This window comes from Eptesicus fuscus, chromosome 15 (genome assembly GCF_027574615.1).
Source record: "Eptesicus fuscus isolate TK198812 chromosome 15, DD_ASM_mEF_20220401, whole genome shotgun sequence".
In the NCBI taxonomy this organism is placed as follows: domain Eukaryota; kingdom Metazoa; phylum Chordata; class Mammalia; order Chiroptera; family Vespertilionidae; genus Eptesicus; species Eptesicus fuscus.
Window position 1 is genome coordinate 55,091,547 of NC_072487.1, and position 16,357 is coordinate 55,107,903.

Sequence of the window (16,357 nt, forward strand, 5' to 3'; positions counted from 1 at the left end):
AAGTATATCTGTCTAGGAAAAAAAGAGTATATGTTATGGTATTGTCCATGGTTTCAGGCATCCTCTGGGGGTGTTGGAATATATCCCACTTAGATATGTTATTCTCTAGCCATATCTAAAGTCTGAACAAAAAATAATTCCTGATTAATCACATCCTCGTTTAATCATTTTGTCATTCAGAACCATTTGAGAAATTTCCACAAATTAAGTACCCCAAAGTGTACAAATACTCACTACCCTGCTGGATATTCACAGGTACTCAAGGGCACTTTTAAAAGTTATAGAAAAAAAAAAAAAGGTTTGAAATACACTATCTCTTTTAAAGAGAACACCCATTTATAGAATCTGGTATATTTGTTACAGAAAAAGTCCCAGTACTTAATAATTGCCACATATTCTTTTTTTTTCTTTCATTTATAATACTTACACTAAGGAAATGGCAAGGCAGAAAAACAAATTTCACCTTTAAAAAAATTAAAAACACAACACAATTCAAGAAATCTACTTTAATTTCAAAAGAGATTACTTCAGAATGAACAGAATCATTCGCTACTCTTTCTAGTTGTGCAGTAAACCAAACAGTGTTACATCTTTCTATAATATCCCCCACAGACTTTTATATTTCTATTATACATATCTTATCTGTTTGCTCAACTGTATATATACTACCTTAGATTTAAGAGTATTGACAGAATTAAAACATTTTCTTGCCTATGAAGAATGCAACCACTTCTGAACACGCCATAGCCTTATATTTTAAACCCAAGTTAGTGTCTGAAGAAGAAATTTTTCATAAATTATTAATGACCTGTTTCTATTTCTTAAAAGTTTCAGCAAATGTGAACAAAAGAAAATCTTGTTATGTGTCAATTCATGATGTTATGAGAAAAAAAAAATAATGCATTCTTCCACAGAATAAGTGGTTTTATATTTATTTATTTATTTATTTATTTATTTATTTATTTATTTATTAGAATAAGTGGTTTTAGAGAACAGTTCTGATAGTATTTCAAAGTATCAAAAGGTCTGATAGGTAGCCTCCTTGTTGAGGGGAGTAGGGGGGTCGATGATTACAATAATTTCCATTCCTCTTCTGAATTGCTCAGTAGCCCCAAGTGATTTTTATATTGGGAGGCAAATTACTGGCCACGAGTTCATCAAATTTAGATCTGTCTTGAACAGGCACCTTGTAGAACTCAAGCACATCTCTGACCCTGCACATCTCATGGAGCCTGGAGTTAGGCACAGCATGGCCCAAGTCATCAGCTAACCGTGCCAAGAAACTGAACTTCAGACGACCATCGTCCAGGGAGATGTCCTCCCAATTGCCAGGAGCTGATGAGCCAAAAATGTCTTTGACGCTAGATTCCAAACGACTCTGGAGATCTTCAGGCGGTGCGTACGTTCGGCTTCGTAAGGGCGGGCACGCCAGGATGGGTTCTTGCTTCACCTCCTCTACTGTCTCGGCTACCACTGGCTTTTTCTGTTCTCTGCAATGATCAGAAAAACGAATATGTGAATCTTTGGCTCACTGCATTCGTGAAGCTGACAACCACCACAAGTGGACCGGCCCCGCCGCTCGCTCGCGGAAGACCTGCGCTGAAGCCCAACGCGGAACCCTAACGCACTGGTCAGGCGCAGGACCGGGGTTCCCTCTTAACAGCGCGGCACTCCCTTTGGGATCCGTCCCTTCACCTTCCTCCGCTTCTTTCCTTACTTTCCATGAGTGTGACCCACCACCTAACCTTACGCTTTACCTGAATCGAGACCAAAATTCTCGGCGTGGGACCCCTGCGATTATCCACGTGAGGCCTTTTCTCCAAACGCCGGGCACTGAGACCGCCGCCATCTCTGTGGAGAGCTACCCGACGGAGCTCCGCCCCCGGCCGACCGTGACGCTCCAAGACTAGCCAATCGGGTGTAAGCTTAGTGGCAGATGTTCTCCGTTCCTGGTAAGAATCTCCTGCGGTATGCCGGGAAGTGTAGTCCTGAGGAGGCTGGACCGCGACGCTCTCTCGGAGCATGACGGGAGTTGTAGTTCGGCGGAGTCCCGGGAAGGTTCCGGGTGACGCCTTCTGGTCTGGGGGCGGGCGGTCAAAGCGCTCCTGGGCTGAGAGGAGGAGAAACTGACAACGGGGAGGAGGCTCTAGCGAGGCCTGGAGGGCTGTGCAACCAGCAGGGGAGGGAGTTCGGGGTCTGGGGGCGGCCAAGAAGCGCTTCTGAAATGCTGCTGGGGTCGTGACCGCTCGGGGACCTAGACGGGACCTGGCCAGATCCAGCCTGGAGGCCTCTCCCTGGTCGGGCCTAATCTCCAACGGTCGGATAGGCCTCATCAGAGACTCCTTTCCGTGCGCGCTCCAGGTTCCTGCCCGAATTTCTGGCCAGGAGATGGCCTCCGCGAGCCCCCCGCTGGACCCAAAGGTAAGTCGCCCCTCCGGGTATCCCCGTTCTCTCAGCACTCCTCCAGCTAGGCCGCGCTCCACCGCCCCCTTGTACCCCGACAGCGGTCTTTGGGGCCCGCACAGTGCGAGGAAGTGTCCTTCCCTGCTGCTCAGGGGTGCGGTTCGCGATTAAGCTGCCCACTGGCTCCTTTTTATCAGGAGCGAACCTGATAAATTAGGAAATGCTCCATTCTAGGGCTCTCACTTGTCAGTGTTCCAGGGGAGGCATCCTTTTGGACCCTCCTCTGTGCCTTCTGCGCCTGTCACTATGCGTGGATCCACCATAGGCGCTTAGAGAACTTAATAGAATTGAACTGAACAGGATCACAAACCAGTGCGAATAGAGAATTGGAGCGGGGCAATGAGGTGAAGAAAGCTTGAGGGGGCCTTGGGGAAAGCTTACTAAAATGAAAAGGTTAGAATATAATTATTAAACCACAAAAGCCTTATCCTTAGGCCCCCGACTCCCAAGGACAAGGATCCAGCTCAGTTACCGTCTATTCTGAGGTGCCTGTCTGTTGGAGTCGGTTCCCAGAACGGGGCCCCCATTTGGAACGCTTAGTTCCCATGTTCCTTCTAGCCTATCCCTGCCCTGATAAGTACCACTGTCAGTGGTAGAATTGTCCTTGAGACAACAAGGACTGACCACAGAAATCATGCTATTTCAGGGGTTGCTGACATTTGAGGATGTGGCTGTGTTTTTTACCCAGGAGGAGTGGGATTATCTGGATCCAGCTCAGAGAAGCTTGTATAAAGATGTCATGATGGAGAATTATGGAAACCTGGTCTCACTGGGTAAGAATCTGCTGTTCCTCTGATTAAAATATCTAAGAGGCTGTCAGACAACAGACTCTGAGAACACTTGGACCAGTACCAGTACCAGTACCAGAACTGCTTTGTTCCAAACTTCTGATTCAAACCTTCCAGCCATTCATTGTTTACATGACTCTGACCCCCCGAATCCTTGCAGTGACCAAAAGACAAGCCTTTCTGGCTTCCTGTCTTCACAGTCTCTTTCCCATATTGCTCTGTACTTTCCCTCCTGGCTCATCCTCCCACTGCTTTCCTCCCACCCCTCGTCACTCTGCCTTCTGGAGCCGCTGTTCCTCTTCACATAATGTTCCTTACCCCTCCTGGCCTTCACTGAAACCTGGCACCGCCCCAAGGACACCGCTTCTTTGGGAGGGACTGCTTATTCTCCCACATCCTCTTCCTTTCCCATCCTCTGTCTCAAGCCTGGAAGGGAAAAATTGCTCTTCTCCCAGCTTTTCCATGTTCTTCCCAAAGCATTCGTTTTCCAGCTTCAAGCACAATATCTCCCCCTTTGAGGCCTCAGCAGTCTTGCTCTACCCACTCAATTCCCTTTTCACTGCCATTTGTCAACTGTTTGTGGATCCTCACACATAGACTTGGTCACATGTTTCAGAGTCCTCTATGCTAACCCACACCATTGACGATACAGTCATTCCTTAGGCCTCAGTGTACCTTGACGACATTGTCTTCAGGGACCCTGCTTTCCCTTTGTATTCAGCAACTCACATCAAGGATCATATCCTTAATTTTATCATAACTGGAGTTTGCTATAACTTTTTCCTTACTGTTCTTCCTCTCCGACTCCTTTCCCAATAAACCTGTTCATTCTTAATGGTGTTTCCTGTTCCTTGACTTCTCTGTTTGTTTTTCTCCTCCTGCTTCACCTCCTCATTTAATTCATGAATCTGTATTTGAAGTTATCACCAGCATGCTCTTGTCCACCTTGTCATTATGCTCTACCCATTCTGCAAGCTTGAAATCCTGTATTCATTATAAAATCTGCCTTTTTCTCTCCTCCCTGAGTTACTAAACACAGCAGGAGAAATTCTTTAACGGAAAGGATTGATGCCTTGTATATATGCATGGTTTTTCTTCTAGTCTCCACTGGGTTTTTACATCTCAACAAGTTTTTATTTTTGATTTGCTCATTCCCCTCTTTCTTTAGTGACTATTTCAAAAACAAGAGTTTTCATTCGGTCCATAACTCAGTAGCAGACCTCACCTTCTGTTTCACCAAGAAGACAGAGGCCACTAAACATGAACTCAACTTTTTAGCCCCTCATCTGCACACTTAAGGCTGCCCCTATCTTCCTACTTTTCCAACTACTTAGACATCAGTCATCCTTTGCTTTTTCCCCTCTTTAGTTTCTGTCTCTATTCCTTCTCCTCTAAGGTCTTTATTCTGATAATAGGTATATTCATGGCTCTTTCAATTGGGGAAAGAAGAAGGAAAATAAAAAAAAAAACAAACTATCCTTTGAGCCACAGTCTGCCTCTTGCTGCTCCCTGTAACCTGCTACTTGTTCTCTTCACAGCCAAGTTTTTCTATGTGTAGTTAATGTGTTCTGTACTTTTTTTCTCTAAGCCCTTTTTTTGCCTCTACTACTCCCCTTTAATTGTTTAACATTGGTCTATAGCCCAGTTGTCAAATGCAAAAGACTCTCTTTGGACCTTATTTTTTTTTTAATTTCTTTATTGATTAAGGTATCACATATTTGTCCTCATCCCCCCATTTCCATCCCACACCCCTCCCCACACATGTCCCCACCCCCCTGTTGTCCTTAACAGCCGGTTAGGCTCATATGCCTGCACACAAGTCCTTTGGTTGATCTCCCCCTTTACCCTCACCCTTCCCTACCCTCCCCCCGAGGCCCGACAGTCTGATCCATGCCTCCTTGTTTCTGGGTCTGTTCTTGTTCATCAGTCTATGTTGTTCATTATTTTTGACCTTATTTTTAAATTCTACCTCTCTATAGCTATTTGAAATTCATTATTGCTTCCTTCAGTTGCCTTGCACTCTCAGACTTCCTCTCAGTCTATATACTTTCCTTGGTGGACCTTATCTACACTTGTTTCATCAGCTACCATCATGTGATGGAAAGTCTCATATCTTTCTCTCTACCTAAGAGAGATGATATGGAGCCTAACTGTCTAAATAAAAATCCTGGTTCCACCACTTACTAGTCTTGTAACCATGGGTCAAGTACTTATCTGTGCCTCAGTTTCTTTTTTTATAAAATGGGAATGATAACAGCACTTACTTCTTAGGGTTATTGTGAGCATTACCAGAGTTAATATATGTAAAGCACTTAGGACACTGACTAGCATGTAGTAAGTACAATATACACATTGATTGCTATCATTACTACCATTGTCATCTTCTTTGTTGAGCTCTGAATTCCTAGTCATCTCTTTTTGAAGACCACACAAGACACCTGACAAATCTCAAATAATTCATTAAGATCTCAAGGGCCTCTTCTTCAGAATTGAGCACTCCTTCCTCTGCTACCTTGTATACACATACATTGTTTAATTTATCACACTTTACTGTAGTTACTCTTTATGTTATTTTTTTAACTAGATTGAACTCCATGAGGTCAGTAACTATTTTTTTTTCATTTAATTTCTCCAGCACTTAGGACAGAACCAGGCATATATTATATGCTTCTTAAATATTCATGTGCCTGAGTGAGTATACTTAAAAGTCATAACTTGGCTACATTATTACATTAGCCCTCTTATTCTAGTCTCCCTTTGTTTTAATATGTTCTCTTTTTGCCACCAAAATGATTTTTTGTTAATTAATTGCTTATAACTTCTGGTGATTCATGATAGCTTAAAGGATAAAAATCTTGATTTCTTATCATATATACTAGGACCTCCTTAATATAGTCTCTGCCTAGCTTTCTAGCTTCATCTATTTCTGACCACCATTTCAATCTACAGCAATATCAGCTGCTGATTTTTTTTTTTTAATATATGTTTATTGGTTTCAGAGAGGAAGGGAGAGGGAGAGAGAGATAGAAACATCAATGATGAGAGAGAACCATTAATTGGCTGCCTCCTGTACGCCCCCCACTGGGGGATCAGCCCACAACCCAAGCATGTGCCTTTGACCAGAATTGAACCTGGGACCCTTCAGTCACCAGGCTGACACTCTATCCACTAAGCCAAACCAGCTAGGGCTGATTTTTTTTTTATTTTTAACATTCCGTGGTGGTGTCTCTGAGTAACTGCCAGCTTTATCCACATACATGGTATCCTGGTTGATAGAACCAGGCAAATGACTAGCCTTTCCTGTCTCTAGTGCTGTAAAACGTGAGTACCATATGGATAAAGACATGGCAGTGAGCCCATTTGTGATATCCTACTCTCGGGCTCTCTTCTTTGGTGAAATACAGCTTTTCATCATTTATTCCACAGTCTCTTTATTCTCCTCTATAAACTCTTATCTCCATCCCCTTGATGAGAGCTCCCTTGATGAGATATCACTATTACTCGATTGTTCCAATGTAGTGCTTTCCTCCACTTTATCTTGTTGCTTTACTTAACACAACACTTCTAGATTTGTAATTTTGGTTCATTATTTATACCTTTCTTTCCTTGCTGATATTTCTTTAAAAACTTTAATAGCTACTTTGATGGTACAGCTTACAGCTTGATTTCTCAGTTCTTGATCTTTCAGTCCTTTCTATTGAAATCAACTTCTTCAGTTTTAATGACTTTTATTCAGTCTACTTGACCATATTAGACTTTGACAGAAATGGGAATTGCTGTACTTACAAGACTGTAAATTCATGGTTTCCTTCTTTGATTATAATCTCTCTGTACTTATTTGTTCCACTACTCATTCATTTAATAAATAGTTATCAAGCACCATGTTAGCTCTAAGAATACAAGTTCTTCCCCATCCTCCCATTCTTTTACCAAGAAAATTGTTGTTTTTATACTCCATTGGGTAGTAGGGTTGGCAACTGTTGTCCACAGGACAAATGTGGCCCATTACCTGTTTTTGTACACAAAGTTTTATTGGAACATTGACTGCCCATTCTTTTATGTATTATCTTTTCATGCTATAGTAGCAGAGTTGAGTAGCTGCAACAAAGACCACATGACTCACAAAGCCAAAAATGTTTATATCTGGCCTTTTACAGAAAGAGTACCAACTCCTGTTCTGTCCTAAAGTTCAGCCACTTCCACTTTGCCATTTCCTTGCTTTTCCTCTCTCACCTCAGCTACTATATTATAAAACTGTTTGGTTAAAGATTATAGAAATCAACTACTTAAACTAGCTTAAGCCAATAAGAGAAGTTATTATAGGGACATAGATGGCTTATCTATATACATAAAAGCCTAATACAGGCAGTCCTTGGGTTACGTCAGACTCGATGTACATCGTTTCATGGTTATGTCATCATCTCCCATTTATTTATATTAAAAAAAAGTTCTGTCATTTCAATGTATGTACATATGTGCTTTATGTTTTTTATTATTTATTTACCACAAGTAAAGGTCAGGAATTGTTATCTTTCTTTTAAAATTTTTTTACTGTTTCACTTTATTACTGCTGTGCTCCATGTGAGTGACATAGGTGGTTATGTACCGTACTTTCCGGCGTATAAGACTACTGGGCGTATAAGATTTTCCTGGGTTAAAAAGTCGTTTTATACACCAGAAAATACAGTATATTGGACTATATTGATTGGATTAGATATATTGGACTACCGTATTTTCCGGCATATAAAATGACTTTTTAACCCAGGAAAATCTTATACGCCCAGTCGTCTTATATGCCGGAAAATACAGTACGTTGCTTCCAACTTATGGCGAAAATCACGTTACATTGCGCCATAGGAACGGATCTCCTACGTAACCTGAGGACTTACTGTATGCTAATTGTCCTTCCGACCATTCGTCCAATCTCTATGATGCGCACTGACCTCTAGGGGGCAGATGCTCTGACCAGTAGGTTAGCTTACTCCTGGGATCCAGCCGGGTGAGATGGGCCGGACACGCCCTGGAGCCCTCCCGCAGTCCCTCCCCAGCCCCAATCGTGCACCGGTGGATGTCAGAGAGCTGGTTTCGGCCCAATCCCGACAGGCCAGACCGAGGGACCCCACCAGTGCACAAATCTGTGCACCAGGCCTCTAGTGGAATATATGAGCAGGATTGCAACTGGACATCAGAAAACAGCTAAAACCAGAAATTGGATCACTGTCAGGAAGTTGAGAATTAACTCTGTCTTTGTGTCCTGTTTTTTTCTCCTTGGCAGAATAGTCTTTCCTCCTATGTTCACATGCTTATGTCCCTTTAGTTTTTAGTTTCTGTCTTGATAGGTTACAATTCTAGTCACATTTAGACTATTTCAATTTCAGTTCCAAATTTCTGTGAAAGATGCACTTTGAGTGAGCTATCTTACTCTAGACAAATTAGCTATGCTCACAAGATGGGAACATATAAAGCAAGTATGGCAGATAACTCAGAAGGTGATTATAGCTACCAAATGCAGATCAATTGGGTAGTCATTTCTAGGCTGCTCCATGTGAAGCCTAGACTCATTAATTTCTCTGTCTATCTGCTTGACCTATATATTTGTATGCCAGTGCCTATTTTATTTACTTGAACAAGTAAATAAATAAATAAATAAATAAATATTGAACAATATTTTACATTTTATATCTGTTAAGATAAGTCATTCTTTTACATTCCTTTTCAGGATAACTAATTTTCTGCATTCTTCTGGTTGGAATCTAGATTCGTTGGGGTTTTTTGTTGTTGTTTTATAGGATTTTGATTAGAATGTAGTTAGGTTCATAGATTGGTTTGGGGAAGAATGAAGATCCTTGTAATATTGAATCTCTCAATCTCTGTTTAACTGTCTTTTATGTCCTTCAGAAAAAATTTCTGGATGATTTTTATGGATCTTACACTTTTCTTACTAGGTTTATTTCTAGTTTATTTGTGATTTTTGTTTTACCATGAAGAGCATATTTTAATTTTCTACATTTCTATAAAATGGCTTTTCTTGGTAGTAAGAAACAGTATCTATTTTATATGTTAGTCTTGTTATTGCTATTATATCCTAATTAATTATTTTAGGTAGATATTAATATCATTTGCAAATAAATAAAAAATTTTCTTATTCCTTTTAAAACATCCTCTGGAATAATATCTATTGAGTAAACATGAAGAGACTTTCCCTTCTTACAAGAAATTTACAATCCAGTGAAACAGACAAAAATAAACACTTAAAAGTACAGTGTACTAATAGCTTTAATGGAGTTATGGACAAGGGCTAGTGATGAAAAACAGAACACCTTAATACGTCTAGTAGAAAGAGTGAAGGCTTTGTTGAAGAACTATTGCTTTGAATTGAATCTTAAAGAGCAATCAAGAGTAGCCCAGCTGGTGTGGCTCAGCAGTTGAGCCCTGACCTAGGAACCAAGAAGTTGTGGGTTCCATTCCCAGTCAGGGCACATGCTGCTGGATCCCCAGTAGGGGGTGTGCAGGAGGCAGCCAATCAATGATGTTTCTCTTACTCATGGATGTTTCTATCTCTGTCCCCTCTCCCTTCCTCTTTCTAAAAAGCAATAAAAACATATTTTAACATAAATAAATAAGTAAATATAGTAATCAAGAGTTTTCCAGGTAAATAATGTTGGGGGACATTTAGTAAACAAGATATGCAGTGAAATGGCATGAAAGATCATAACACAAGCAGTTTGTTCACTTAAATTATAGTAGAGTAGGTAGCAGGGTGAGTTACAGTGTAGAAGTGGTGAGTATCATAGTGCAAAGAGCTTTGATTTGATCTTAGAAGTAGAATGCTGGTGAATCTACAGATGGTGACATGAATAGAATTCCATTTTGTGACGATTTCTCTGAATTCAGTGAAGTAAATGTAGTGTGGAGGCATATATAGAGTGAGATGGTGTAAACATGGATAACAATAAACAGTTGACAAAGGAAGAGAAATCCATGAAGGAATTGTATTATAAAAGGTCTAAGAAGAAGTAGGGAGACAACTAAAAGAATATAATGATACAGAAACCTAAAACAGATAGTGTCAAGGAATGGGAGTGGTCACCAGTGTCAGATGCTGCTATAGGAAATAAGGACTGAAAAACATCCATTATATTTTTACTCAAAAGTTATTGATGACTTAATAAGTTTCTCTAGATGCTAGAAGCAAAAACCAGATCTCACAGTAGATTGTAGAATAGATTGAATGGGAACAGGTTGGGCATGGAAAACATAGTTAGGAAATGAAGAGCTACACCTAAGATTTTTTCCCCCCAAGATTGGCTTTCATCAAGAGAAGGATTTCAGATTCAAGGTAAATGGTCATATTTGTATGTTGGTAGGAAGGTGTCAAAGGAGAATACAAATTGAAGAAAGAGGAAAAAATGCTACTAATTAAACAAGTTCCCGGAGGCAAGTGATATCAAGAGAGGGTAGACGGATTAGTCTTGGATAGGAATGGGGTATATATTAATGTACAATTGCAGATCACTTTATAGGTAGAGGGCAGAAAGTTGAAGGAGTTCTCCTATCCTTTTTAATTGTGTGAAGGAAAAACACTCCAATGAAATTGAATTTGAGAGAGAACGCTGTAAGTAGCCTAAGTAAAAGTGAAGTTTCTAGTAATTTGTACAGGGAATAATGGTTTGTGTTTTTTTTTAGAATAAAATAACTTAATGACTGGTTTGGATTAAGTGAAAAAATTCAAAGATGACCTCACAGTTAGAAGACTAGAAAGTTGAGAGAAAAGGGGAACTCTAAAAAGGAAATTGTTTAAGCCAAATTTATACTTAGTAGTGATTGAAACTTCCAGTGAAGTTATCCAACAGGCAACAAGAGATATAAATCAGGAAAGAAGTCAGTATGCTACTCAGTTATATCATAGACCATTATGTTATCTTTCCTCAAACACAGTGGTTCTCAACCTTTCTAATGCCGCGACCCTTTAATACAGTTCCTCATGTTGTGGTGACTCCCAACCATAAAATTATTTTTGTTGCTACTTCATAACTGTAATTTTGCTACTACAGCGGCTCTACAGCAGCGGTGCTCAACCTGTGGGTCGCGACCCACAGGTTGAGAACCGCTAGCAGGGTCACCTAAGACCATCGGAAAACACAGATATTTACATTACGATTCATAACAGTAGCAAAATTACAGTTATGAAGTAGCAACGAAAATAATTTTATGGTTGGGGGTCACCACAACATGAGGAACTGTATTAAAGGGTCGTGGCATTAGAAAGGTTGAGAACCACTGCGTGAGATTTTCATTTCTCAGTTGTCATGCAGCTTATCATTTGGAACTAAAGGGTTCCAATTTGGGTCTTAGTATCTTTAGAGCGAGAATCATATATAGTTGAAGAATGTGGTGTGATTTGTTGTAGGTGAAGTCATAAGCTACCACAAACTGCTCTTTTTCTTTGTTTCTTCTATTAGTTCTGACCATGTTCCTTTATATTTATTTTATTCTGTCTTTCTGTATCATGGACTCCATGTCACTTCAACCTATCACTATTTTTGTTAAAAGCTATTTTCTGTCTTGGTACAGGAACTGCTTTTTACTTAATATTTTCTTTGTCATATTATTTTCTTTCTCCACTTATACTTATTGTCCATTCCATTTAGTAGGAGGCTTCATGTCTTATCTCTGAATCCTGGCTCATTACACAATGCCTGGAATACTTTTTATTGTAATAAATAAATTCTTATTAATGAGTTCATTTTTGCTTTCCATGATTTTTGTTTTTTATCTTTTTCAGTGTCTTTTATGTGTTCCTTTTTGTCAGTTATTTGGTCTACTCACTTTACAATAATGCTATCTCATTCTAAATTTTCCTGAACCTACTGTTTTCTTCCCATGTTATTCTTTCTTCCTTGGTAGACCATTTCATCCCACCACTACTTGTTTTAATTCTTTGTTTATTCACCTTACCTTGCATTAATTTACTAATGATTTACCAGCCCTTTCTCTCAACTCTGCTTGCTCCTGCAGACTCATTCTTTGCCTTATAAACACTCTTTTCATACCTGTTCTCCAAGAAAAAATTTCATTGCATCAGATAACTAATACTCAATAATGGTAATTATGTAGTTTATACTCTTTACCAAGTAATGGGTACTATTCTGAAAGCTTTGTGTATATGAACAAATGTAATCCTCAAAACAATATTGTGAGGTAGTAAACATTTGATATAGTAGATTAATTTATCTTAATTTGATTTATATGAATTATTTAATTTTCTGACAGTTTCTCCTTAATAGGAAAGAACTTGGCTGATGTTTCTGTTTTCTATTTATTATTCTAGATGTTTTAAACAGAGATAAGGATGAGGAGCCAACTGTGAAACAAGAAATTGAGGAAATTGAGGAAGAAGTGGAGTCAAAGGGTATAATAGTTACAAGAATCAAAAGTGAAACTGACCAGGATCCCATGTGTAGAGAAACCTTTGAACTTGTTGGTAGGTTAGATAAACAGAGAGGAATCTTCTTATGGGAAATACCAAGGGAATCTTTGACCCAGGAACAAAGAATGTTCAGAGGAAACACTAACATTATTCGTAAGAGACCTAACTCAGAAGAGAAATGCCATAAATGTGAAGAATGTGGAAAGGGTTTTGTCCGCAAGGCCCATTTCATTCAACATCAACGGGTCCATACTGGTGAGAAACCGTTTCAATGCAATGAATGTGGGAAAAGTTTTAGTCGCAGTTCATTTGTTATCGAACATCAGAGAATTCACACTGGAGAAAGGCCCTATGAGTGTAACTACTGTGGAAAAACCTTTAGTGTGAGCTCAACCCTTATTAGACATCAGAGAATCCACACTGGAGAGAGACCCTATCAGTGTAATCAGTGTAAACAGAGCTTCAGCCAGAGAAGGAGCCTTGTTAAACATCAGAGGATTCACACAGGTGAGAAACCCCATAAGTGTAGTGACTGTGGGAAAGCCTTCAGTTGGAAGTCACACCTTATTGAACATCAAAGAACTCACACTGGTGAAAAACCTTATCACTGTACCAAATGCAAAAAAAGCTTTAGCCGAAATTCATTACTAGTTGAACATCAGAGAATTCACACTGGAGAAAGACCCCATAAATGTGGTGAATGTGGGAAAGCCTTTAGATTAAGTACATACCTTATACAACATCAAAAAATCCACACTGGTGAGAAGCCTTTTCTTTGTATTGAATGTGGAAAAAGCTTCAGTCGGAGCTCATTTCTTATTGAACATCAGAGGATCCATACAGGTGAAAGACCTTATCAGTGCAAAGAGTGCGGGAAAAGCTTCAGTCAACTTTGCAACCTTACTCGTCATCAGAGAATCCACACAGGAGATAAACCCCATAAGTGTAAGGAATGCGGAAAAGCCTTTAGTAGAAGCTCAGGTCTCATTCAGCATCAGAGAATTCACACCAGAGAGAAGACATATTCATACAATGAAACTAAGGAAAGTTTTGATCCAAATTGCAGTCCTGTTATACAGCAGGAAGTCTTCCCTAAGGAAAAATCTTATAAATGTGATGAATGTGGGAAAACTTTTAGTGTCAGTGCTCATCTTGTACAACATCAAAGAATCCACACTGGTGAAAAGCCCTACTTATGTACTGTGTGTGGGAAAAGCTTCAGTCGGAGCTCATTTCTTATTGAACATCAGAGAATCCACACTGGTGAGAGACCCTATCGATGTAGACAGTGTGGCAAAAGCTTTAGTCAACTTTGTAATCTTATTCGACATCAGGGTGTTCACACAGGTAATAAACCCCATAAATGTGATGAATGTGGAAAAGCCTTTAGCCGGAACTCAGGCCTTATTCAGCATCAGAGAATACACACAGGAGAGAAACCTTATAAATGTGAGAAGTGTGACAAAAGTTTTAGTCAACAGCGCAGCCTTGTCAACCATCAGAAGATCCATGCAGAAATGAAAACCCAAGAAACCCATGAATGTGATGCTTGCGGCGAAGCCTTCAATTGCCGCTTATCTCTTATTCAGCACCAAAAATTGCACACTACATGGATGCAGTAAATGGAGAGAAATATTTAAGTTTAGTTGGACTTGAGACTAGCTTACCCAAGTGCAGTTTCAACATTGCTCAATATGAGTCAGATTTAGTAAGGAAAGTATCTTTGGCCTAAGGCAAATGGTTTCTAGAGATTCTGCGAATAGTGGGCAACCAGCTGCCCACAGGCATTTTTCATTACCCTTTGTTTTAATGACTCAGTAATTTATGCATCTTTTTAAAACAAATCTTTCAGGTTAAACCTGGGCTCAGAGCATTTGGTTATAATAATGAAGGGAGAATGACAAAGTTGCATTGATACAAGGGAGCTAGAACCACTCATCTTATATGGTAGTTCTTTCGGTTCTATGATATGTTTGGCTATGCATGCCAAAGTCCAGCAATTGAGCATATGATGAAGTTTTCAAGGAAACAGCCCAGATTTTTTTTGAAACTGATATCCAAAGTTTTTGTCATTGGTTTAAGCCAGTTATTTGGCACGTGAGTTACAAGAAAGCAGTTCCAATGCCTCGTGGTTCTCAGAAATGTGAAATGAGTGGACCATTAATTTTACATGTAAAGATTATGTGAGTAACAAACCTAGCAAAGGTGTTACCGAGGAATCTTTGGGAGTGCCTTTTTTCCCAAGATGGGCCCAAAAAGGTGGAGGAAGACACTATTCTTTTTGTGTCCTTCCATCTGTGAAAGATATTTGTAATCCTATACAAATAATTTTATTCCTTCACTACCAGTAGCATGTGAAAGTGTACATATTTTGATTGCCAAGAATTGAAGATAAAGAGACCTGGAGTCTATGTTAGGAAGCTGAGATATTTTGGTATTGCTTTGGTTTTTATAGTAACTAGACTTTGCATGCAGTTTTAAAATTCTTATTTCTGGTTCTAGGGCTTCCCTTAGTTAAAGGTTACTATAAACCTATTAATTCATCTGTTCTAATCATTAAACCTGTTTTGGTTTTTTTTGCTTTGTGTAAGAGTTCTTTGTTACTATAGTGTAAAATCTATCCTGTCAAATATATTACTATGTTTAAAAATTAGAATCAAGGTCTAAAGGAAATTGCTCTCACTTATTCTACCTGTGAGACAGTAGAGATATCCAGAGATAATTGGAGTTGTGGACATGATATACAGGGAAGATATCGGCTAGAAATTTATTTAGGATTCCAAAGTGTTTAGACACAGAAATCAATTAAGATTTAACAAGAGGATAAAGTAAAAAATAAAAATAAATAAAAAAAATGAATGAGTGAATCAAAAAATGGAATCCCGAAGCCCACTCTTGTTTATTGGGTGGGCAAGATGTGACAGAAACTGAGGGAGTTTCCAGAAGTATGGAAAACCCAATATATAGTGATAGTTGCTATAGGAAAGTGGCCTAGAAGGGTACTGAGGAGATATCAGTGAGGGGTTGAAGAGTATCCTTTAGATAACTAAAAAGTCAATGAGTTCTGTAAGAGAAGCTTTTGAATTTGGAAAGAACTAGATTTCAGGGGGTTAAGTAATGTCTGGAGAGTCTAAATCAGTTCCCAAATTCTATCAATTCATGACTTCTACATTCAAATGGTAAAAAGGATAATTTGTAAACAAGTTAAATTGATTAAAGACCTTCATTCTGAACTTATGCCCCCTGCTTTTTTAATTTAAAAAGTTGTTTTACAAAATATTAGTTATTTTAGGTGATGGTCTGTTGACTATATGTCTCTGTAGGTTTAAAAAAAAATTGGCAACCTTTTTTCAATTATTCTTCTTACCCACCTAATTTTATTGGTCTAGAGTAAGGAGTAAAAGATAGATTGTGAATATAAAGAGGCGTGTGGATCAAGATTAAAGAAAAATTTGAGTATTTTTCCATTCTGAACAGAGAGTCACTTGAGGGAGGTTGAAGATAAAGGAAAGCATGTGGACATTGATTGTTATAATCTAAAGTTAATTCTAGCACTAATGGAAGAATTTTATTTGGAGGTTTTCTTCCTCCAATTTGGTAGAAAAAGAGAACAGATTTAGTGTGTAGAAATAGAGTGTACATGACATGACCTGTTTTCAAAAAATAGTCATATTCA

The 16,357-nt window shown here is 39.1% G+C and overlaps 2 protein-coding genes across 4 annotated transcripts; one reads left to right on the forward strand and one right to left on the reverse strand.

Annotated features, from left to right (window-relative positions):
* Positions 1-491: 491 nt before the first annotated feature.
* On the reverse strand, positions 492-1,886 carry MRPL50 (mitochondrial ribosomal protein L50). The gene is made up of 2 exons (XM_008141851.3): positions 1,758-1,886; positions 492-1,490 (listed from the first exon to the last, which is right to left on the reverse strand). Exons 1-2 carry the CDS (start codon positions 1,847-1,849, stop codon positions 1,103-1,105), a joined length of 480 nt encoding a protein of 159 aa, XP_008140073.2. The 5' UTR covers positions 1,850-1,886; the 3' UTR covers positions 492-1,102.
* Positions 1,887-2,095: 209 nt separating this feature from the next.
* ZNF189 (zinc finger protein 189) lies at positions 2,096-15,535 on the forward strand. 3 transcript variants are annotated; one of them, XM_008141847.3, is made up of 3 exons: positions 2,096-2,421; positions 3,110-3,236; positions 12,583-15,535. In XM_008141847.3, exons 1-3 carry the CDS (start codon positions 2,389-2,391, stop codon positions 14,301-14,303), a joined length of 1,881 nt encoding a protein of 626 aa, XP_008140069.2. In that variant the 5' UTR covers positions 2,096-2,388; the 3' UTR covers positions 14,304-15,535. The 3 variants fall into 3 exon arrangements, with proteins under 3 accessions (XP_008140069.2, XP_008140070.2, XP_008140072.2); XM_008141848.2 differs by having other exon boundaries at positions 3,152-3,236; XM_008141850.3 differs by having other exon boundaries at positions 3,155-3,236.
* The last annotated feature ends 822 nt before the right edge of the window (positions 15,536-16,357 follow it).

Coding starts and splice junctions, on each gene's coding strand:
- MRPL50 (XM_008141851.3), bottom strand. CDS start 1,849: ATGGCGGCGGTCTCAGTGCCCGGCGTTTGGAGAAAAGGCCTCACGTGG. Junction 1,491..1,757: donor GAATTTTGGTCTCGATTCAG/GTAAAGCGTAAG, acceptor TGATCATTGCAG/AGAACAGAAAAAGCCAGTGG.
- ZNF189 (XM_008141847.3), top strand. CDS start 2,389: ATGGCCTCCGCGAGCCCCCCGCTGGACCCAAAG. Junction 2,422..3,109: donor GCCCCCCGCTGGACCCAAAG/GTAAGTCGCCCC, acceptor ATGCTATTTCAG/GGGTTGCTGACATTTGAGGA. Junction 3,237..12,582: donor TGGAAACCTGGTCTCACTGG/GTAAGAATCTGC, acceptor TTATTATTCTAG/ATGTTTTAAACAGAGATAAG.